The sequence below is a fragment of the Periophthalmus magnuspinnatus genome, chromosome 20 (assembly GCF_009829125.3).
Source record: "Periophthalmus magnuspinnatus isolate fPerMag1 chromosome 20, fPerMag1.2.pri, whole genome shotgun sequence".
Taxonomy (NCBI): Eukaryota; Metazoa; Chordata; class Actinopteri; order Gobiiformes; family Gobiidae; genus Periophthalmus; species Periophthalmus magnuspinnatus.
The window spans coordinates 16,311,107-16,334,625 of NC_047145.1; the positions used below are offsets into that span (position 1 = coordinate 16,311,107).

The following is a 23,519-nucleotide window of genomic DNA, read 5'->3' on the forward strand; positions in this document are numbered from 1 at the left end:
TAAGAAACAATTATGTCTGGGTTACCTGGAAAACTCCAACACATTTAGCAGCTCATAACTCATCTCCTTTCCTCTCTGAAACATAACATAGTTTTAGCCACTCCAAAATACAAAACTGAGCATTAAAGACATAACTTAAGTAGGACTCACAGCATCAATGATGACAGAATGTGGTGTTCTGACTGTAAAGACAAAGCCTAGTCCTTTAGCTCCTTTTACTAGGGCCCCTTCATCAGGAGAAGATGCCTGGTAGATGATCTGGTTGTCTTCCCTCTCAGGAACCACTGTATGGCACACTGCCATCATTGTTAGAAATTCACAGATTTGTGGTGACGTAGGCTGTAAATACACAATCAAGAGATTTACAAACAAGGCAGTATTTTATCTTGCAATTAATTAGGTTTAAGCTAAATGTTTATATCATGTGAATCTTACATGGTTCTCTATGTTTTGAATGAGAGCAGGGTCATCAAACTCAGTGGAGTTATGGCTATTGGAAGGTAGGTTGCTGTGAACAAAAATTAACAAACAGAATTACATAATTTTATTGTTGATGAATAGAGATTTGGTTTATAAATAGGTTGTGTGAGAAGACTGACCCGACAGCTTAAGAAACAAAACAGAATGGAGAAATTAAATGTGTTAAGAAGATCACTTACCTAAAGTCCTCCATTGACCGATCACAGTCAAGATCTGGGAAATGACTGCAGTGGTGAATGGGAGCACATTGCAAAGGAATCAATGAAATGATTAGTTCAATCAATCAAGCACGCAAGATTAGAATAGATAGAATAAATCAATTAATAAAACATGCTGGATTTTATGTTAATACATGACAACGTAAATTAAAGTATGAAGTTAGCGTTCAGAAATGTTTTTAATGCGGGTAAGTAAGAAGATCCTTTTATTGGTAAGATGAGCACAGAGTGACACCACTTACCCATATGTGATTCCAGCAATAGTACACTTCTTAAAGTGCATAACATTGCATGTTAATGTCCCAGTCTTGTCAGAAAAGAGATATTTCACCTAGGGATAACATGTACACATAGTCAATTACTGTTTAACTCTAGTTAAGTGTAAACAGCAAAGAATCCTGAGAATAGAAACATACCTGGCCAAGCTCCTCATTTAGATTGGATGTCCGTGCCATAGCAGGTGTATCAGTTTCTGCATAGTACATTTCAACATCCTAAAAGACAGATAATTTTCAATACCTGCACATTCTAAAATGTGATCATTGTACCTACAGTCAGTTCAATAAAAACACGTACCCAATTGATGAAGAGAGCCTGTGTAAACTTAACCACTTCAAGAGTGACCAGTAGACTAATTGGGATCAAGTTGTTGTACAATATAATAAATGTCAGGAGATTATATGCAAAGTTAGTGGAGATGTCGCCTGAAAAAAGTTACATTTTACAGTGAGTTAAAATTGGACAAATATTTGAGTTGTGACATAAAAAATGTTGAAAAGACACGTTACCTGCCCGAGACAAGTACCAGCAGGATTCTTCAGTGTGTTCTTTGTTCCAGATGGCAGCACCTACTGAGCTGATCAGAGCCATTACCAGAAGGATGCCAAACAGAACCAAGATCTGCATGTTGGTCACACGCTCCACATTTGAGCGCTTTAGAGGGGCTTTGGTAGAGTTCTGTGAATTAAGGAGACACGTGATTACAATTATGTTTCTCTACAATATTCAAATGGAAACAAAAGGTTTAATGTGTCAGCATTTCACCTGCATTAATTTAGAGTCATGACCGGTGTACACAACTATTCCTACAACCCACTGTGTGTTTCTTAGCTGCGCTCCACGAAGTAAGACTTGGTCTGGTCCCAGTGGAGCTGGACTGGTGAATAAATTATATTGGTAACAAAAGGAGAGTAATCTATGTTACCTATACCTAATTTAAAATAAAGACTTACTTTTGGTTTTCAAGTTGCAATCTGCCGGAAAAGTCATACAAATGTCGATTTGGGCCTTCACACTCTAATCGACCAGCTAGTGCAACCAAATCTTCAAGAGTCTGAAGACTAGTGGTCAGAGGGAGACCCTGGAAAGCATAACAATAAACAACATTGGTGATTAAAAAAGTTGTAGCTTGACTTCCATGAATTCAAGAAATTCATAATCATACTTGTCTGATCTTCAGGTTAGTTTCCCCATCCAAATTTGAAGTTTCTATGTAGCACATAGCCTGTGGCTCACTGTAGAGGAAATAAAAGAGACATAATCTTAACTGTCAGAAAAATACAATGATACACGCATTTGCACACAGTCAAACACAGTGGTGCCTGACCTGGATGACACTATGACCATGTCAGCAGGCAGATGCTGGCCATTCGTCACCTTCACTATGTCTCCTACTGCCACCTTGTGGTATGATATATTCAGCAGAGCAGTGGCAAATGAGGATTCCATAGAAGATGAAGAAAGTGGGAAATACAAAGCCATTAGTAGGAGGCATCTGCACAAGAGATAAACCAATACTAGACCTTTCAGTTCAATGAGATAACATCTGAATTTGTTTTTTTAGACCACAGATCGAAGTAACCAAGTAATCAAATAATAATAATGGCTTACACTTGTAATGCGGTTTTCAAAGCGCTACACTATAGTCATTATTCATTCATTTCCACACTTGGTGATGGTAAGCTACTATTGTAGCCACAGCTGCCCTGGGGCAGACTGACAGAAGCGAGGCTGCCAATCTGCGACCCTCCGACCACCACCTATCATTCGCGCACACACCACTTTCATACTAGGCAATGTGGGTGAAGTGTCTTGCCTATGGACAGAACTCGATCCTCCGACCTTCAGGTTGGGGGACCAACACTCTAACCACTGAGCCACTGTCACCCCAAAGTCAGCACACACAGTGGTTAAAGTAGTCATGAACATTAGACACATGGAAGTTCTTTATCTTAATTTTATTTTAGTAATAATATTTTCAAAGTTATAAATGTATATTAGAAATATCTGGCTTTGTACTGGTAAGTAAATTCTTTAACTTGTGTATTGTCATGAACCACAAAGTCCTAAACTCTTCTGATAGAGAAGCAAGAAGAATAGTTAAATAAAGAACGTCTTTAAGGGCAATGTTACCTGTTTCCAGATAATAGTCTGCCAAGTTCTGTTCCGCAGCACTGAGAGGAGGAACACATAAGCATCAGTGAGCTTCATACGGTATTCATACCATACCAACTAAACTTTTTTGGGGCCACAAAGCCTGTTGCAGCCATTGACAAAATTGTGAAAAAAACACATTCATTAATGAGCATGCACAAAGACCCATACCTGTTGTTTTCTTCTTGTTAACTGTATTGTCAGCTTTGTGTCTTTTCTGAAATTGCAATTATTTTTCAGGAATTTAAAAAACATTCTTAATTCATTTTCAATTTGTACTTACGTAATCCTCTATGATTTCTTTGATACCAGCTACTGTGAGTATGAAGATAAGTGGGACTAGGGTGGTGTAACGACCAGTCGGCGATACATCCGGGATTTGCTGTTGACAGGTGGAAGGCACAACTCAGAACCACAGTAATGAGAAGACTGATAGCTACGGTGTAATAGCTTAATGGTTTCTAGATGGGCCATTACTGATGGGACAGATACAGTTACTAATGCATGAGGACTTACAAGAGCAATTAAGCTAAGCATAAAAGGTTCTTATTTTGGGTTTTATTATGGTTTTCAGGGGTAAGCTATTTAAAAAGATATAATGAGATTTCCCAATTGCCATATTTAATAGATGTATAAAAAGTACATATAGGGTGATGTTCCTGTGGGGAATATTATAACTATTGATAATGTAATAAATAGATTATAATAGATTGGGGGCTTGACAGTCACAGAGTCCATATAATTAAACCAATCAAGTTTACCTGCATAAGTGCAATGAAGAGGAAGAAGGCATTGGCAGCTCTTCGAATCTGTTCATACAGAAACCGTGGCAAAAAGGTGAGAATCCCATATTTGGTGGTGCTGCAGAAGAAAAATACTGGAGTAAGTGGAGGTAAGAGGACAAAGTTGGTTAACAAGTAGCGAGTACAAATTCATGCATAAATTATCTTATAACCTTGAGCATTAGGGTTAATGCAATGTATCAACCTGTCCATTTAGCTGCTAAGTGCAGCACTTGTAAATCTATTAGAATCACTTAAAAGGGCATAAAACTATTGAACAAAGAATGTACACACATCAGTATTAATAGGGAGGTTTTCTGTATCAGTCTAAATTTAGATTCTGAACCCCAAAAAAGAAGGAAACCTTGGTGACCTTAATCTTCTCTGCCAATCACCTCGGCTGAACCGACACCTGCATTGATTAGCCTTGTTGTAGTGGGCAGCTACCGTAATAGCTTTCAGTCTATCTAAAAATACGGCCAGTCTTTGAACCGTTTGTCTTGTCCTTTTTTTATTGTTGTTGTTGTTTTAGTGTGTATGCTTGCAAGGCTGTCAAACATGTGAAGGTATCACAATAAAATCACACTATTCTTTAAAGAAATAAATCTTCATTTGACGTTTCAATCTGTCTCCAACCAGCAAGAGGCAAACAAGGCCAAGACATTAAATAAAGAGTGGTCACACAAACACAGCATCTGATGATCTTGATGGCCCAGAGTCAAGGAAACTTTACTCTAGATTCCACAGATAATGGTCCTTTAATCTAATCAAAGACATAGGATATCTAACAGCAGTGTTTCCAAAAGACTTTACATCAAACATGCTGAGATATTCCATTTATACACGGATAGTCCAACACGCTAGTGTTAACAGCTGTAAACTGCAGGGGTGATATGCTGCTGAGAGCCTTTAGTAGAAAATGAGGTATATAAAAGGGGGTTGACCTTAACACTGGACTATGTGCATTATTTAAAAGAGGGAATATGCCTTTGTGTATTAAATTATAAGAGGAAAAGCTCTAATGCACCATTTGCAGATAGATAAAATGGTGGGGGATTCAGGGAACCTGGGGAGTGAGACGAGTATACAGATAAAAGCTACAAGGCTTTAATCTCAAAAAATCAATAAGGCTATTGAACCTTTAAAACATAAACAAAAGAGTTACAGGAACACAGGGACACCAAAGTGCATGTCCCACAAGTTACACATGCTCAAACCACTGGAAGCAGCATGGCCAAAAGCATCCAATCAGAAAGGCCTTGGCACACCCACTCTGATCACATTAGTAAAATTGAAATAGGCCTTTTAAAAGCGAAACTGAGTCGCCTGACAATAACCGTGAACCACAGAATATCAACTTACATTATTTAATCGGCTTGCCGTAAAAACACAATTCAATAAAGGCAGGAAGACACTGAAGAATGAAAAAATTATGCAGCTTGTTGATACAGCAGTGTCTGGATAACAAGGGCTAACTGGCAATAAGAATTGCAGTGATAAAAAGATTCACTTCATACTTGTTGTACTATGCCAGTGGCCTTGTGCATCGTAGATAACTGCTTCAAACCTTTGGTTCACTTAAAGTTCCCAGGAGGACAAAACAAACACAAAGAACACAATGCTCCCACAAAAAGCCATTAAAAGAGAATCTTAAGGGCACTTACAATAAGCTACTCTCAATGTAGCAAACATGCATGCAGGTAGAAACAAATAAACATGGTGTTAGCTCCGGAGTATTACCGGACTTTTAGACTGACTGTAAAGGCCAAAAGACACTCTACAGTGCTTTAATTAATGTTGAATAAAGACTAACAGCTACGGAAGCATGGCATAAACATGGCTTCACTGACAGCCAACCACATAATAAAACAACAATTTAGCACCATCAGGTTAGTTGTAACTTACACAAAACAAACAGAAAGGAAATGATTAAAAGGAAACAAAACCAGAGTAGCCCAGTCCAAAGTCTACTCATCCTCAGAAGAGCATGTCACAAATATTATGAATTTGTTACATAGGCATAAAGCTCTGAAAAAGTCAATCTTGTTGCTTTACTTTAGTTAGTAATGGCAAAACTATCACAATCAATCACAACACCACTTTAAAATATAGAAGAAAAAAAAAACTCCATCATAAGAACCCCATCACTAAAGAGATGCATTGCTTCCCGTGCACAGAGGGAAATAGTCAACTGATAGGGAAACTCAAAGAAGCGCATGTTGTGGCAGAGAGTTACAAACCTGACGTGGTTGTCGCAAAACTTGGTAGTCTGTTGCCGGTTGAGAAGCACTGTCCGCGCAGTGGCGTCTACGGGATCCGCCTGGGACGTGGTTCCGGACATCTCATCATCTGCCTTGCGGTATCCGGAGGACGAGCAAGCAGGTCCTGCACCGTTGGATTGATGAGAGAGAGGCGAGGCTAAGTGAGTGAGCGAGAGACACAAATATAAAGAAAGGGGGGGGGGGGGAGCCAGAGAGAGACAGAAACATAGACGGGAGACGTGGTTTACAGTTCAAACCCCAATTACTACTGGCGGATAGCCGTGATACCGAAGCCAATAGAGCACATTCAATATTTACAGACCCTAACAGTAATATTATACTGTTATACAGTCTCTCCATACACGCTCGTTTCGCGCGACGCCCACGGAACCCCCTGCGTATAATGGATGCGCTGAGAGATGGACAATGGCGAGCAAACACATGGTGATGCCCGTTCAATCGGTGAACTATCCACTTGAATAAAACGGAGAACTGTGGAAGTTTAAATTGGCCTCTCAAATGGGATATAATGACGTAATACACCGCTAATATCACTGGCTTTTCCCTGCGCCTCGCTTTGTCATTCACAACATTTTTTGTCATCGTGATTAATCTTTCAGCACTCGGAAACTTCACGATCAAGATGTATTTGAGCGAAAACCATAGATGGTGTCTGAGGGAAACACAAACAAATGCAAACACATCTATATGAGGCTCAGGTTTGCTCAGCTGCCACAACCACGAACCTGGGCGAGGACAGATGCGACTGTACGCCAGTGGCACTTGTCGTCTCCTTCGGCTTTCCTAAAGAGGTACACCCCGCCACGCTCCGTCTCCGAGTCATGGTCCACTGCCCCGCTACCCAGGAACCGTTTTTTATGAGGGACCCCTCCCAACTATTAGACTCACTGCAACAGATTCAGGCAACACGGAGAAGCCATATGGGGCTCCTTGAATGCGAGGTGGGTCAACCCCAGGACTGTGCTTTTTTAAAGGGCCAGAACCCGGATATTGTTCGGCATTGTGGTCACGGACATGTCAAATGACAGACCTGAGGCTGATGTCACGTGTGGTATGTACATTGATACTAAAACCTAAGAAGTTGCATTTGTATTAGTTAATTGGAAACTGACCTTAAGTAGACCCTTGCACGATTCCCAGATCTTCACCTGAACCTGTGCAGTGTAACGTATGGGCAAGGATCAAAGTCCCTCAAACCTATGATTAGGAGGATATCACTATCTCTGAATCTCTGACCAAGCTACAAGTCATTATTATTGGCCCAGGACTCTGCAAAGACTGAAACTATAGAGGTTTGGTGTGGTTATAAAAGCTTAACATACATTAATGCTTTTATCAACTTTACCCAAATAAGAGCAACCTTTTTTTATTTGATCAATGTAGATTATATGCCCAGACTAAAACAGTTTTTGGCTCATTCCTAAATGGTCTACTCACCTTTGGAGAATATAGTAATGTACTAGAGATGAGTCAGCCCTCCTCTGAAGAACAGTCAAGACAATTGCCCAGGGCTGTTGTACAAGACAAGCTTTTTAATTCCACAGCAAACACCTTGATCTCATAACCTTATAACTTCTTATAACCAACTCTTAATTTGTGAGCCTAGCATTGACATAATTAAGTTATTAGCCTAGTAGTCAATAGCAACTACCATAGCTCAGTGCACACATGTCAAAGTTTCACTGTTAAAAAGCAGACTCGGCAGGTGAATAATGGATTGGGACCCAATGCATAATTCATTCACATTTTCCAGTATGGCAGAGCCATCCACACACTGTTGGTGCTGTGCCAAATACTTTCACTCAGAGGATGCTCACGTTTCTCAGCATATAGTACAATATAGCGCTACACTGTCAGCCTTTCACAAAACCACTTTGAGGTCATGTAAAAACTGTTGGCTTTTTTATCCAATATACACACAACATACTATATGGCAGAAGGTAAAACATCATCAAGGGAGTCACAGACGTGTTCTATACTCAAAAAAGATCTTAAAGCAACATTACCAACGGAGCCCCGTCTGCCTGGGTGACCCTTAGGTCCCATGACTATCCAGGTCGCCTACGGGTCCTGCATGTTCAATGGGGAGGTCCCGGTTGACCCAGTGGCTCGTGTTCCCAGTGGGTTCATTTACAAGAGCAATCCAAAGTGAGGCAGGAAAGCCTCTTACAAGTCCAGAGAGCGCACGCGGTAATCCCCTCCATGTCTGCTCTGCAACTTCACCTGCTGCTAATCTATAGCCATAATCCTACATACTGTAAAGGTAAGTTATTCAAACATTGATGACAGCCTTAAAGAGTTTGCATGAAAAAGAATATCACAAGATTTTCTAATCTAATCTAATGACACTTAACATGCAACACCACATGCACCTGGTCCCTTTATGTTTAACTTACATGCAGCCTGTTTATTGTATGCATTAGCTAATTTGAGCCATGCTATACCTATACATGCGTGTTTAAGAACAGCAAGCATACTTGAAGCTGTTGTGTGCACCTGTCAATTTTTATCTATGCAAACTGACGCATGTAGTCACCAAACCTGCCGCAGGCACATGCAAAGATAGTTGATCCAGGTCGTCATTCATCACCCCAAACCTCAAAGAGCAGAGAGAGTGCAGTCACTGACATGAGGAAAGGCCTAGGTGTAGCTCTTGAGGGCCAGGGGTTGAACGACAGCTGCTCTTTACTCTAGTGCAGAGCTACATGCACCTTTGGACTCCAGGCACAATAGGGTGAGGGGTCAGTCCAGTTTGAGCACACTCACTTTTGTCAAACCTGTCTGTGAAGTGGGCACACATGGTAGAACCCAGGTCTGGGTCTTGCAGTTCAGAAGACTCCTGTCTAATGGTGGTCAACACTAACTGCTCTGTGATCATTGAGAGGCCACAACAGGAGAAAGCACATACAAGACAAAATGTCAATAGGTACAAATGGGAACCACTCCACTGTCACAAAATGTATCCGTTATCATAAACTAACTAGAGACATCCAGAAGTTGAGTCATGCGTCACAAATTGGCTTACCACTTGCTTGACCATTAGTGCCCCCTCTTGATCATCTCAGGTAATACCTTTGTTTTTGTAATAATCTTGCCTTCCCATTATCTCCAAAATAACATACTCTGTAAGGTGGAAGTCGTGACAGCCGATCTGTATTATCTCCTCAAAACAGATATATCCATTGCGCAGCCAATGGCTGAAGGTATACCTGTTATTGTCAAATCCTTTTCACACGTGCTTGTTTGATAAATGTAACATGACATGATTATATTTACAAAATATTTTTTTAAATAGTTTTAAATACATGTCAGTAAATTCAACAGATTGGCATTTACATTTACATACGTCATTGCAAGGGACAAGACAGCTCTCTAATTAGTAAAGAATCAAGAGGTCAGACTCCAGGAGATTAAAGGCAAGACACCATGAGCAATCCCTGGGTAAAACATGTTGCATCTCAGACCAGACAAAAAATGTCCTGCAGGATCAGCATGATAATGCGCCATCTTTTATGTATTTAAAAAGTGTGCCCCATTTTTTGTATGAACTCATTTATTTATGTATTTATTTGATTGATTGATTGATTGATTGAGACAATGTTAATAAACAGACATTATTCAACATGAATGTAAATACATTGGATGCTAATTTTGATCTGTTGTCCCAAGGGCTGGGGTTACAAAAGGGTCAAAATAAAAACTGCACACTGCACTCACTGCACAGTTCCCATAATTGCACAATCCACTCATTGCACATTTCTCTTAACTGCACATTACACTCATTGCACAGTTCCCATTATTGCACCATCAAAAATATTGCACATTCCATTCATTGCAGTTCCTGTAATTGTACATTACCTTAATTGCACAGTTTCCATTATTGCACCATCCGGAATGTTGCATATTTCATTCATTGCAGTCACCACCCCCCTTCATATTTTGCCCGTACACGTAAATATGTCTCTATAATAAAGTTAAAATCACATTGCCACTATAGATGAGTGCATGTTTGATTTGACCATAACCAGTTTTTCATTTGACTGTTAAAAGAACTGTACTGGGACATTCTCTCAGGGTTACCGAGAGACTATTCCACAGGTTTCCACCTTGAACAGATAATACATTCTTATCAAAGGTGGTCCGTCTGACGGGTATCAGCAGGTCACCTCTGGTGGTGGCACGTGGTCTTTATATTTAATGTACTCCTTTAAAAGTGGTAGCGCGAGTGAGTATAGGACCTTATAAATTAGATAAGCTCTTCTAAGGTTGACCATGCTGTTAAAGTCCAATAATATGAATGTGAATTATTTTTTGCTTGTTTGAAAGACGAAACTAAAAATGAGATTCTCCAGTCTGTAGGCACACTGGCCGTCTTGTCTTTTGTTCAGAAATTGCTGTGTCCTGCTTTCTATATCTGGAAAATGCGAAAGACCACACAGTGACACACAAACACAAAGAGAAGAACTACACAATGGAGCATGTGCCATTCAGTAATAATAAAAGCCAGTGGATGCGCATCCTACTCTCTCCTCTAGGCAAATACAGCAGTGACGTGTGAACTATAAACTCTACTCGTGATAGGCCCATCACTACACCTGCTGTACATGGGAAAGAAAGCAGAGCAGGTTGGTGCAGTTACTACAGACACTGAGAAATTTGTGGACACGCTCATTATTAGGACAACTGGACCACTCTTATATTTTATGTAGGCCTCATCTCATCTGTATTTCTTGTGACAATAGGCCACGCAATTTTAGTCATTAGCTAGTCATCCCTACCCCAAATGAATCCCGATAACCGCACTGACAAGACATAGCGATAACTTGGACCCGTTAGAAGAGGCCACTTCCCTAAACTGATGTCGGCTCAAACATGAATCTTGGTTTAAATCCCTTTGATAATCTATTGAAATGCCCTAGCACGCAGCTCACGTAGTCGCCCGAGGTAACGGTAAACACGGGTACAGAGAATGACTGATCGCACATGGGTGCCGCAGTCACTCACTATGGACACTTTACATGAAAGTCCCAGTCTTCGAAACAGTCAAGAATATTTAGTTACACTCTATAACGCACAATTAAATTAAGGTGGAGTTATGCTTAGACATATCTTAATGCGTGATCTATGGCGGTTAGATTAGCTTACCTCCCTCGGTGTGGATCTTTTTGCCTCTTCGATTAAAATACATTTTGCGGGTAAATAAGCGTCATTCAGACCCAGAAAATGCAGTCGAAGCAGACACATGTTCATGGCTTGCTCAACACCGTGGACACAGCTCCAGGAGCGGGCCCTGACCGCTGCAGCTTCTCTAAATTCATACTGTATTTCTCGGCCGGGCCGCCACGAAGGTGATCAATGCGAAAGTCGGAAGTCGAACTTGACTTCATATCCGGAACTTTCTAATAATACATATCCAATGTATTGTAATCGTGTTAAAGTCTTATAATCTGTTCACATGCTTACAGTGTGTAAACATGTATCATTAATCAGTGTTGGCTGCCTCAGGCTGGGTTTTAGGCTTCCGTAACACGCCACTGCCAGTTTGTCGACGGAATACGGGCATGTGCAATTTTACTTTGAAGGGCTACAATCCTCTAGTGTTGGTCTAACTTTTCAAAAGGTACATTAAATTATTTTTTACATTATGTTTTAATACCAGATTATGTCAAATAGAGCAAATGTTTCTTTAAATAATAAGTGGGGTTTTCTATTAATTTATAAGTTCATAAAATGTGTTAAGCCAATGAAAACTGAAACACTGTAACACTGGCTCTTGGAGTTTATGATTCTGTCCCCATTGTGTGACAGTGACCACATTCTAGTGGCCCATCTTTGATAATTCGTCTCTACTCTTCTTCCACAGCATTTTAATTCTTCCTAAAGAACCTAGAATCAAAATGCCATCGGTATGAATCACGTTCAAAATGGACCAAAAGTGTAAATACACAGCTTGTGACAAAGGTGCAACCATTAGCAAATAGCCAAGAGAAAATGCATTTAAATGTGATGATTTGGATGGTGACTATATTTAAGCAATACAGTGTAAACAACAGTGAAAAGCAACAAACAATACTGTTTCTTCTTGCTCCTTATTGCACAAATTATCTATATACATATCGACCTCCTGATTAACAGGTGTGAACTGCATTTAATAGAACTGTGCAATTATAAAGTGACTCAATGGAGTTCTGCATTGCAATTACAGGACATACTCAAGTAAACAATTGAACAAATGAAAAATAACTGAATAATAAAATGTTTCAAATAAATACATATTTTAGAATTTTCTCTTATTTCTTCGTATTAAATTTATACTATAAAGTAAAGCAAATAATATACTAAACAAGGTGTGACACTTAAAAATAGGGATGAGCCTTAAAATTATGGTCAATTAATCAATGATTTCCTGATTCATCAATACCTCATATAATTTAAGATAATTATTTACAGCCTACATTTTGAGGTGTGGTATCCAGTTGCAGTTAGAACAATATCACACATTTCAGACACTGAGAAGTTAATATGAAGCTATTCAACAGCAGCTATGTGAGCTTCTTAAGCATCAATGCAATCCATTAATGTGGCCAAGACAAATGGTCACAGAAAAATGAAAACAATGGGAAAAGGTCTAAAAAAATAAACTTGTTAATTCTCTGCAATTATAGCTTTTTCCATACTTCACCTTCACTCTTTTTTTCCAACACAATTTTAAAGAATTGTAACATGAAAAGCACTATATACATGCAAGCCTACTTGGGTCTGCTCATTTGAGCTAAATCACAATTGCAATAAATTAATCATGATGGACTCCAAGTATAGGCTGCCTACATATGGGACAGGTGTTGTTCTCAGAGAGCCAGCGGTCTATACAATGGATGTGAAACTCATGAGAACATGGCAGGCGGCGCAGCTTGTTGCCTTGTGCATACTCATTGATGCAGACACTGCAAGCACGGCCCATCTCACCCTCCAAACTTGCCTGACCATAAGTGCGTGTGACTAGATTGTCGATCTGCTCTTTAGTCAGGCCTCGAGGGTGTTCATCATCTTCTTCATCATTCAGCAGGAAGAAGTGTGCCAAACGTAGAATGGGTAAAGTGCCATTCTCTACAAGGTTGTTGGTATCTCTGACCCTTCCCTCAGTGGTGCTTACTACACCTCCAGGTAGTCTGGACTGATCACCGTCTTCCTCGTCATTTTCAGACAGCCTGGGTCTCTCCTGATCTGTTCCACCAGTCCCAGTCAAACTAGAAGATCTGTCAATTGAGTGTTGGCTCTCTGGGCTGTTTATGCCAACAGCATCTGTGTGGGAAGGTGCAACACTTTCAGAGTCTGCTTCAGTCTCCATTAGCGAGCTCAGCTCTCCAAATCCAGTCATTATTTGACGCAAAATAGACCGCAATGCAGTGGAATTGGGTTCACCTAGTCCGGTCTCACTAATACGCCTCAGTGGAATACGTATAGTGCTCACATAGGTCCGAATCCCAGCCCTTTCAGAACGTGAAATGGTGCGTCTAAATCCTCCGCTGTCACTTTCAAATGTCACAGTGTTCTCTGCAACGCGAGCGCGAGAACGTGTTCTACTTGCAATGCTGTCACGATCTCTGTTTTCTCCTGGTCTAATTCTTCTCACCTGCAAGTCTAACATTATAGTTGGATGTCGTCTAACTGCCGTGTTTCCTGCCAGGGGAGACTCTCCCTCACGTTCAACAGTCTCTGTGACTGGTTCCGATACCGTAGTAGGTTCTGTTACCTGCTCCCCCCCTGAATCCAGTAGAGCAGAATGTAATGAATTACTTGGTTGAGCAGGACGGTTGAAGCTATTGTCACTATTTATTGATGGGGCACTAGAATTGGAAACAGATGTTTGCTGCAAAGGGGAACGGCTTCGTCTCGAAACGCGTGTTGAAACACTGCTTCCTACAGCAGCCCTACGTGTACGTGCACGAGATCTAGTCCTACTTCCTCGCGTTTCATGTACCACAGATGGGACCTGGGATCCAGTATCCTGTGACCCAAGAGGACAGTCTAAAGTTGATGTTGTATTATCACGCTCATGTTCAATTCCAGCATTTATGGCTCGGCTTTGTGTCACAGTTTCCTCTGAATATGGTGCAGGGGCAGGTTGTAAAGATACTAAAGAGTGTGAAGATGAGCCTCTTCTTGCACCAGTGGATTGCGGTGGCACTGATGTTAAAAAGGGTGATGGGTTTATAGAAAGAGCGGTAGAGTTGCTGCGTGTGCGACGCGTATGCATCCTCCTACTAAGCGGTGGACGTGGAGTGGGGTATGGGGCTGGCCTGGGTGCTAAAGAAGGCCGATGGCTGGAGAAGGCAGACGATGTACGAATGGATGCAGTGTTTTGGGTTGTTACTGGTAGATCTGAATGGTCAGAGATGTCATTATGCTCCCCAGGCTCTGGCTGATCATGGTTGATATTAATTTCCAAGCTAAAGCGAAATTCTCCACTGTTAGGGTTTGTCCGACTGACAGCACGCCACGTCTGATTGCCACTCTGTCCACTTCGAGTTGCATTTCCAGTACGTCTGAAAGTGTTAAGCCACTCCAGTAATGAATCACCATTTGATGATTCTCCCCCTGGTTCTGCGTTTCCTACAGTAAGAAATGATAAGCAAGTTCAGTCAATGACAATATGTTATAACAATATACAAGGGTGATCACACTTTCTATACCTGGTTGTCTACGTCCGCCAGGCCCTCTCTCCTCTCCATCACTACCACCTTGTTGCTCGCCAGAACTGGTATTCTGAGCAGGATGCTCAGGAGGGGGTTGAGATGAGACACGTTCTTTAGCTCCATCAAGACGCTGCCTAAGTTCCTCTGCAGTAACCTCCCCTGGAAAATAATGTCCCATATTAAAAAGTGCATTTTATTAACAAAGTAATGCAAACAAAGTTATGAAGGCCTCACCAGGAGTACCCAACAGGTTACTGTCCCTCATAAGGCGGTACTCATCTTCACTCAATTCATTTATGAAGTGATAGTATGCCTCTTCTCTACGAAGACGCTCCGCTTGCCTCCTCCGCTCATCTCCCCCGCCAGGAGGGTCCATTACTGTGGGAGGTGCTGGGGTCAGAGATTGGAAATGTGAGCAATACATGCATATATTTGTTTAAGCATTTAATGCTTAACAGATTTTAACTTATTTTATGTACAATTCTAAAACAAAGACATAATTACAATTACAAACACAGGCTGATCATGTGCAAACAAAGTACTACAGTGAACAATGCAAGGAAGCAGCTAGTAAAACAGTTTCTGATTTTATATTGATAGACTTTAAGACAATGATTGTGTTTTAAAAAGCAATACGAGTCTGGTTTGCATCCTAGATTAGAGCCGATCATACAACTATCTAATGATGATCGACAAATCAAAAATCCAATCAATGTTTTGCAGAGACTGGCCTGGAAAATACTAAAGGACTCCCTGTTAACGCTGAGCTAGCAAAAGAAAAGACAAAGGATCTATTTCAACGTGGTTTTCTGAAACATCTCTCTTACTTTACTTTGGCTAAAAGCTTTAACGTTTTTAACGAATAATCTTGTTTGTTGAAAGAAAGGCATTTTAAAATGCGCAACCAAATGGGTGCTAACTAGTTGCAAGCCAAGTTAGCATTAGCAACGACAGCAGAGTCGACAGTTTAGCTATTCGCTTACGAGCTTAAAATATATACACAACAGCTCAAATATATTGTTCTGGAATCGATTTGAACATAACCCTATATGTTAACAGATGTTTACTCTTTAGCACTCCGAAGTTTTTGTAAGCTGCCAGTGACAGTAAACGGAATTTAGTACCTGACAAAGCAGCTGTAATATGGACGGTGTTCTCCTCCTGTGTTCACCCTGCTCGCTCAAATCAAGATGGGACCAGCGGTGCTACTCTAACGCCACCCATCAGAAACACCCTCTTAATGACATCGGTTCCGGTATGACAACGTACTTTTGACTATGACTTCTACAGCACAATGCACGCATAACTATCTCTATCCACTAACCTATTCAATTGTCATTTTAATGACCTCTTTTCTTTAGTCGCTCCATATACAAATGTGTGACGCTTAACAACATTCAGCATTTACGACAATTTGCGACAGTGGCGTGCACGAATACGACGTTGTTGGAGTAAAGTGCGTCTCTTCAGGGCAGATACCGGCTGAGAAGCGCAGCAACAAGAGAAAGGAATATTTTTCGCATTCATTTCTTAGCAGGATTAGCTGAACGCCTCACTCAACACTAAAATTCTTTGGAAAGCTCCATGTAATAACGGGGTCGAAGAAAGGAAGGCACTGGGGAAGGCGACGAGCCGTAATACCAAGCCGAGCTCGTTGGAGGAGTAGCCTAGTTGCATCCTAAGCGACACAGCTCAGATTTAACTTATATAGTGGTAAAAATGGACTATGATTTCAAAGTAAAACTTACCGGCGAAAGAGAACGAGTCGAAGACCTGTTTGAGTACGAAGGATGCAAAGTGGGAAGGGGCACCTACGGACATGTTTACAAGGCAAAAAGAAAGGATGGGTGAGTCGATGACCACCAAGGCCTCTTGCTAAAAACCGTTGCACGGTTGCACCAATGTCAACCGTCTCCCAAATACAATCTAATTATCCTTTTCTCCGTGCAGACATTTATAGGTCCACAAGCGGAGCAAGCAGGGCCTTGTTTTCTGCAGCGAAGGGATGCAAACAAAATCTGTTGGAAGTCTGTCATTAAAAGCTCTTATAGTTGCTACTCACTCAGTGACATATGGATACATAAATTATTGCAAAAGTAATGAACCCAATCCCAATTTTAGCCCAATAAACTGCTTAATCCTAAAAATCAAATGCAATTCGGGATGACAGCAATGCTGATATTTCTTTGATCTAAATTTTGTAACTCTTCACAGTGCATTGCAATTTAGCACTGTCATATTTCCTGTGTGCAGTAATTGTTAACAACAATACAGTGTTTTGTTTTCAGTAGGGTTATGGTTAGTTTGTACTCCACCTCTGCTGCATCAGCTACTAAGTGCCCATTTTAATATTTTTGTGACAGAGTTTGGGGGATACTCATGTTGATGTTTACCTTTTGTTTGTAGGAAGGATGATAAAGACTACGCCCTCAAACAGATTGAAGGCACTGGAATCTCCATGTCTGCCTGTAGAGAGATTGCTGTGAGAACTTTTTTTTTTTTTTTGATAGTTTGAGGCACAATGTGCTGCTAAGCATTTCATAAGGCATTATTTCTTTTAATATTTTTGTATTGATATGTTTCTCTAAATGTATTGTTTGCAGCTTCTGCGAGAGCTAAAACACCCCAATGTCATCTCACTGCAGAAGGTCTTTTTGTCACATGCAGACCGCAAAGTATGGCTGCTTTTTGACTACGCTGAACATGATCTTTGGGTAAAGTACACATAAGTTAAAAGTTTTAAGTTACACCATGGAATTTCATGTACATCTTAATGGTTCACTAGGTAACTTTTCTGGTGGAGGATCCACCACCTGTGGAGTGTCAGATGAAGGTTCCTCAGCAGGATACAATTATATATTTTGCAGTTATTCATTTACATGTGTTTTATTAAAAAAACAACAACAAACAAACATTCTTACTTACTGCATTCTTACTGCTCGCTCTCCTCTCCACAGATATGACCTGTTGACATCACTTTCTTGTCTTCATAGATATAGATAAGTTTAATACCACACTGTGAAAGATTCTTTACAAAGCATGAGCAATAACATCTCCTTGAAGACAAGCAGGTGGTGAACCCTCCACATAAGGATAAGAGCTGGTTTAATCAATTCAAGGTTTCTCTACCCTGCTTCTCATTGCTGTCTGGGGGGAAAAAAACTGTGTGCAAAGCCTGCTGATGCACTTAGGAGTTAAGTAGTTTAAATTAGCCTTAAAAATAGTATCTGCTAGCTTTGAAGTTGGGGAGCTTCATAGTGAAGACACTTCGTGCCCTGAAATGATCACAATGAATGATGCGGGTATAATGACTAAAAATCCAGAAGAGCATTTCTGGATCACAAATGTGTGACATGAGTAAGTGAGGGGAAGCTTTATGAGCTCCCAGGAGAAAAGCAGGCAAAGTGTGATGGTTTTCTGTAACACACACAAATTAAACCTCTTGATATGTTTTAATGAAGAAACAACATTGTAGCATGGTTCAAAGCTTTAAAGTGAAGTCGTGTGCTAGCTATGTTAATAAGCAAATATTTGTAATATTTGATTTGAGCTAATTATTTGTGTCTTCCTTTTTAGCACATAATTAAGTTCCATAGAGCATCCAAGGCTAACAAAAAACCTCTTCAGCTTCCGAGAGGAATGGTCAAGTCTTTGCTTTACCAGATCTTGGATGGCATCCATTACCTCCACGCCAACTGGGTCCTTCATCGAGATCTTGTAAGATGATTAGGATAAGCAGAACAACACAATAGAAAAATATTCACTACACAATATAATATAACAAATATTAAACTGTTAACATTTTTGATTACCACAAATTCATTTGCACTATGTATACTTATTGTGCCTGTGAGTTAAACATATTTTGGCCTGAGAAAGTGCTGTGATTGATACGATAGATCTTTTTTTAATACTTTTGCTCTCTGATGTGTGTTTTATCTTTACCACTAGAGGGCACCAACATGCGTCTAATTGGAAGTAAAAAGAGCTATGCACATTGTATAAAACGATTGAAATGTCTTATTATTTTCTTCCAGAAACCAGCCAATATTTTAGTGATGGGAGAGGGACCAGAAAGGGGTAGAGTAAAAATTGGTATGTATTTCTTATGATGGCTTCTTTTATAAATTAGGGCTGCACCAAGCATTCTGTCTGTTTTTGCAGCGGACATGGGTTTTGCCCGTCTCTTCAACTCACCGTTAAAGCCTTTAGCTGATCTTGACCCTGTCGTGGTTACGTTTTGGTACAGGGCACCAGAACTACTCCTGGGAGCTCGGCACTACACAAAAGCCATTGGTACAAATAACTTTTCATTATTTCAGTATGTTTATATGTTTTGTTAAAATACAAAAGAACACAAAGCTTTGGTTTAGGCAATATATAAAAATGACTGTGGGCTTTTTTATAGACATCTGGGCGATTGGTTGTATTTTTGCTGAATTACTGACATCTGAGCCTATATTCCACTGTCGCCAAGAGGACATTAAAACCAGTAACCCTTACCACCATGACCAGCTGGACCGTATCTTTAATGTAATGGGCTTTCCTGCTGGTAAGACTTGTTTGACTCAACTTTTCTTAATACCATTTCTCTCATGTTCATAATTGTATTTTTTTTATGGCTCTGAAAACCTCTCCTGACTTTGTGTTCATGTCAAATATTTATGCTTAAAGGTCGAGTATGTAGCCTGCGCTCATACCGATATAAAAAAGATCAATTACAATCACAATTAAAGTTGGGTTGCCAGTATGTTGCCATTGTCTTAACCTGCAAATTGAGGGCACAAACAAACACTCTCAGGGTATAACTGGGTCATTCTGCATGTGAAAGCTTAGAACATCCAGAATTCATTCACTGAGCTGCAGAGGTTGCACTACCACTGATTGGCTGAAGGTGTTGGGGATTTAGGTAGTGAGGGTTCAGATCAGAGAGGCTTTTTAGGTCTATTAGGCCCGAGCCCATACAGGGCGTAGGGCCTATTGCTTCGCCCATGCACTCATCGTTGCAGACTGTTTTCACGAAGTTGCGCGCAAAGCCGCGTCGCACCGTGCACAGACTCCTGTATCCTAGCAACCCATGCCTTAGACATGGAACGTGCATATTTGTTCTTGCTAGCATGGCAGCATTCGCCCATTGACTGAATGTTGGTGCACGCAGCGCGAAGCGCTCATGTCCCCAAACACACTCCTGACATCAAGCCCTATCCAAGCCCCCATGCCGCAGGCATGGGCCATCGTTATTATTGCTAAAATGAATGGAAGTCAATTGGAGGTCAATGGCGGACCCTGACGTCATCATTGGGCATAAAAAAATGGTGCTACAGCGCCCCTTGCAAAAGTCAAAATACATTGCGTCAATGGGAGACGTCCTGACGTCAACTTTGGCGTAGAGCCATGAAATTTGGTACACGCATTCAAGTGATGCCAAACAAAAAAGATTATTATAGCCACGCCCCCTGACAAACCGGAAGTCAGCCATCTTGGATTGAAAATTCCAAAATGCAAAGTCAGCGTTTTCGCTGACGTCGCATTTTCATCAACTCCTCTGAAGGTGCTTCACTTGCAGGGCTGAAATTCACTGTACATCATCTAAACAATTGGGGCATCAAAAGTTATCCAATTCATTATGATCCCTTTTACGGTTTCCGTGTGGCGAAGCCGCAAAATTCCATAGGAATTTTTGCAATTTTCAAATTTCTAAATTTGCTCCCGCTTGCGCATACAAAGTCCGATTTGGCTCAAATTCGAATCGGTTGTAAAACTTTCATGCCTAATTCTCCTAATTGTGAAACAAATACATTTGGCGTGACAGCGCCCCCTATAGAATAACAAATAAATTTGTATGGAAGGCTGAAAATTTAGTTTTCCAAAATGTTATCAAATTTGACACAAAATTCCATTGCGTCATCCCAATCAATAAAGTCAATGACACCCATGCTTTTTTTTGCACCGTGTTGCCATGGCGATGCGCCAAACTGCCAATGTTATCCTAATGGGAAACCTCCCAATTTTTCCCATTCATGGGAACAATATTAGTTTCATGGAATAATGTGAAATATGGCTCTTCATGTCATCCTGATCAAAAAAGTCAATCAGACCCATGTCATATTTTTCACTGTGTTGCCATGGCAATGCGCAAAAGAGCCCATGTTATCTTAATGGGAAAATGTCAAAATTTTTGTACATTTCAAAGTCTTGTAATGACTTATTACCGTCAACGACGAACATAAAATTTGGCACAGTGATTCTTCAGGTCGTTCCCAACAAAAAAGTCTGGGGGGACAAGTCTGTATTTTGCACGGTGTTGCCATGGCGACACCTGGAAAAAACATGTTTTTGCATTATGTGCCTCAGCGCTTCCAGTGTCTTTTCACTTGTTTGGTGCCAAATGCAGCCCAAAGCCCCAATAAAAAAGGGACAAGTGGCGCGTCAGTGCCACCCACAGGGAGTGCAGGGTCGGCCTAGTGCGAAGCACAGCCCGCGAGGGCCGTCCGATGCCGCTTGCGGCTTTAATTTCTATTTCCAATTAGTTTTAATCATAGTGAAAACATATCAACCACTTGGCCTTCATGCCCAATGTTTTTGTATTTTCTAAGCGTTCTGTAATAGCAATATCCAATTTGATCTCCTCTACCTCCTATCCAGGGATGCAGATGGGTCATAAAATTGACATTGACACTGTTCCTTCCTTCTTATTTTGCAGATAAAGATTGGGAGGACATCAAAAAGATGCCAGAGCACTCAACTTTGATGAAAGACTTCAGAAGAAATACGTGAGTTTGTGTAGTCTCACTGCTCTAGATAGTTGTATGTGGAGACTCTATATGGCCTATATTCTGTATCTGTAATGATGACACAAGGCTAATAATATTATAAAAATAAACTGTATAAAGATGATTGTTTTTCCAGATACACAAATTGCAGCCTTATAAAGTACATGGAAAAACACAAAGTCAAACCAGACAGCAAAGCATTCCATTTGGTAAAACTGATTTACAAAAACAAAATATTCAATTATGAATGTATATTTGTTAACTCATTAAACATCTGTTTTTATTAAAGCTACAGAAATTGTTAACCATGGATCCCATTCGTCGAATCACATCCGAACTGGCCATGCAGGACCCCTATTTTTTAGAAGAGCCGTTGCCAACATCGGAGTAAGTTAAAGATTGTACCTTTTTAGAACTGATATGTGGTAATTACAATTGTTGCATTTCCACCCATATTTAGTGTGTTTGCGGGTTGCCAGATTCCCTATCCCAAAAGGGAATTCCTAACAGAGGAGGAGCCAGAGGACAAGGCAGACAAGGTAAGAATTTTGCTATCTTCACACATGTTGAGGCTGCTATTACTGCAGTCATTTAAGTTGTATTTTGCCATTGCCTTTAGAAAAACCAGCAACAACAGGGAAATAACCACACTAACGGAGCTGGACACACTGGCAACCCTGATAACAGCCACACACAAGGGCCACCACTGAAGAAAGTGCGAGTTGTTCCGCCCACCACTACCTCAGGGGGCCTCATCATGACCTCAGACTACCAGGTACATACTCCTTTGCTCTCACTAATAATGTGACATTGATCTTTTATATAGACTAACGCTGAAGTTTTCCTTGCAGCGCTCCAATCCACATGCTGCCTACCAGAACCCTGGACCAAGCACATCACTGCCCCAAAGCAGCATGGGATACTCCTCTACCTCCCAACAGCCTCCCCAGTACTCTCACCAGAGCCACCGCTATTGAGACGTATAGACTCAAGTCGTACACAAGCACTCATTCAGCATCGCCCTCAACATTCCCACCTGAGAGAATGTACTTAAGGGATGTGGGGGGCTTCCTTGCTGTTCCCACAACAAAGAGTACCTGGCAGTTTGCTTGGCCGAAATGTTTCTAAAATGCCATTCCCCAGCATTACAAGTATAGAGCACCTATTTGGTAACATTTTGCATCCTTGCATCTCAAAGTCAAACAGGGAGCTGAAATATAATTCTTTCTAGAGCCAGTACAGAATGGCTAGGTTTAAAACAAATTTACATTCTCCACTTCCCTCTTCAGTATTACCTTCTTCTCCAGCCAGTTATCTTGTCCAGGTTTGGCCCAGTGTCAAGGCTGCTATGTGACTGCCAGCGCTGACAGAGATGCTATTTTGTTTGTGTTTTTTAAGTGTATAGACTGTTGAGCACAGCCGCTCCAATCTGACCCAGGCTGCTGTGAAGCATGTTTGGAGGATGTGTACTGCCTGCAGCTGTAGAGTGGAGGGCCCAAAGAAAAGAATTGGAAAAAGTGTGAAAGTGAAAGATTTTAAGTTTTAATTTAATCTGATTTCATTACTTTGTTTAATGACAAGTGTAGCCAAGCAGTGAAGACTTTTGCTGCTATGGGTAAGCCTTACAAACCAACACAAATCGCTTGGAGATGGCAGATCATGGAACATACATTGTACTGTATTGTATTGAAATATTTTACATGAAGCAACTATCAAGACAATAAAAGTGGAAACACCATATTTGTAGCCTGACACTTATTACTAGTATGAATGCATCTTTATCATCAAAACAAGAGTATTTAGAAAAAATAATTCGGTATGAAATGCACTTATTATTATGATGCACATGGCATGA

The 23,519-nt window shown here is 40.7% G+C and overlaps 3 protein-coding genes across 3 annotated transcripts in view; 1 reads left to right on the forward strand and 2 right to left on the reverse strand.

Annotated features, from left to right (window-relative positions):
• The window catches only part of atp8a2 (ATPase phospholipid transporting 8A2), a 28,052-nt gene extending 18,952 nt beyond the window's left edge, over positions 1 to 9,100 (reverse strand). Inside the window, exons 1-18 of the mRNA XM_055230261.1 lie at positions 8,962 to 9,100; positions 6,154 to 6,298; positions 3,893 to 3,992; positions 3,415 to 3,513; positions 3,303 to 3,348; positions 3,111 to 3,151; positions 2,305 to 2,378; positions 2,143 to 2,212; positions 1,931 to 2,058; positions 1,743 to 1,854; positions 1,487 to 1,655; positions 1,275 to 1,402; positions 1,115 to 1,192; positions 941 to 1,029; positions 660 to 704; positions 436 to 508; positions 151 to 339; positions 26 to 75 (exon numbers count right to left, since the gene is read on the reverse strand). Of these exons, the coding sequence (XP_055086236.1) occupies positions 26 to 75; positions 151 to 339; positions 436 to 508; positions 660 to 704; positions 941 to 1,029; positions 1,115 to 1,192; positions 1,275 to 1,402; positions 1,487 to 1,655; positions 1,743 to 1,854; positions 1,931 to 2,058; positions 2,143 to 2,212; positions 2,305 to 2,378; positions 3,111 to 3,151; positions 3,303 to 3,348; positions 3,415 to 3,513; positions 3,893 to 3,992; positions 6,154 to 6,298; positions 8,962 to 9,073 (1,748 nt within the window). The 5' untranslated portion in view covers positions 9,074 to 9,100. The remainder of the gene's footprint in view (positions 1 to 25; positions 76 to 150; positions 340 to 435; positions 509 to 659; positions 705 to 940; positions 1,030 to 1,114; positions 1,193 to 1,274; positions 1,403 to 1,486; positions 1,656 to 1,742; positions 1,855 to 1,930; positions 2,059 to 2,142; positions 2,213 to 2,304; positions 2,379 to 3,110; positions 3,152 to 3,302; positions 3,349 to 3,414; positions 3,514 to 3,892; positions 3,993 to 6,153; positions 6,299 to 8,961) is intronic.
• Positions 9,101 to 12,173: 3,073 nt separating this feature from the next.
• Positions 12,174 to 16,169, reverse strand: rnf6 (ring finger protein (C3H2C3 type) 6). Its single transcript, XM_033986178.2, has 4 exons — positions 16,016 to 16,169; positions 15,126 to 15,281; positions 14,889 to 15,050; positions 12,174 to 14,808 (listed from the first exon to the last, which is right to left on the reverse strand). The coding sequence occupies exons 2-4, from the start codon at positions 15,265 to 15,267 to the stop codon at positions 12,989 to 12,991; spliced, it is 2,124 nt and encodes a 707-aa protein (XP_033842069.1). The 5' UTR covers positions 15,268 to 15,281; positions 16,016 to 16,169; the 3' UTR covers positions 12,174 to 12,988.
• A 117-nt stretch (positions 16,170 to 16,286) lies between these two features.
• On the forward strand, positions 16,287 to 23,404 carry cdk8 (cyclin-dependent kinase 8). Its single transcript, XM_033986189.2, has 13 exons — positions 16,287 to 16,738; positions 17,298 to 17,373; positions 17,495 to 17,605; positions 18,468 to 18,608; positions 18,929 to 18,986; positions 19,056 to 19,187; positions 19,300 to 19,443; positions 21,595 to 21,664; positions 21,801 to 21,873; positions 21,954 to 22,051; positions 22,125 to 22,203; positions 22,284 to 22,439; positions 22,516 to 23,404. The coding sequence occupies exons 1-13, from the start codon at positions 16,611 to 16,613 to the stop codon at positions 22,639 to 22,641; spliced, it is 1,392 nt and encodes a 463-aa protein (XP_033842080.1). The 5' UTR covers positions 16,287 to 16,610; the 3' UTR covers positions 22,642 to 23,404.
• Positions 23,405 to 23,519: the final 115 nt, after the last annotated feature.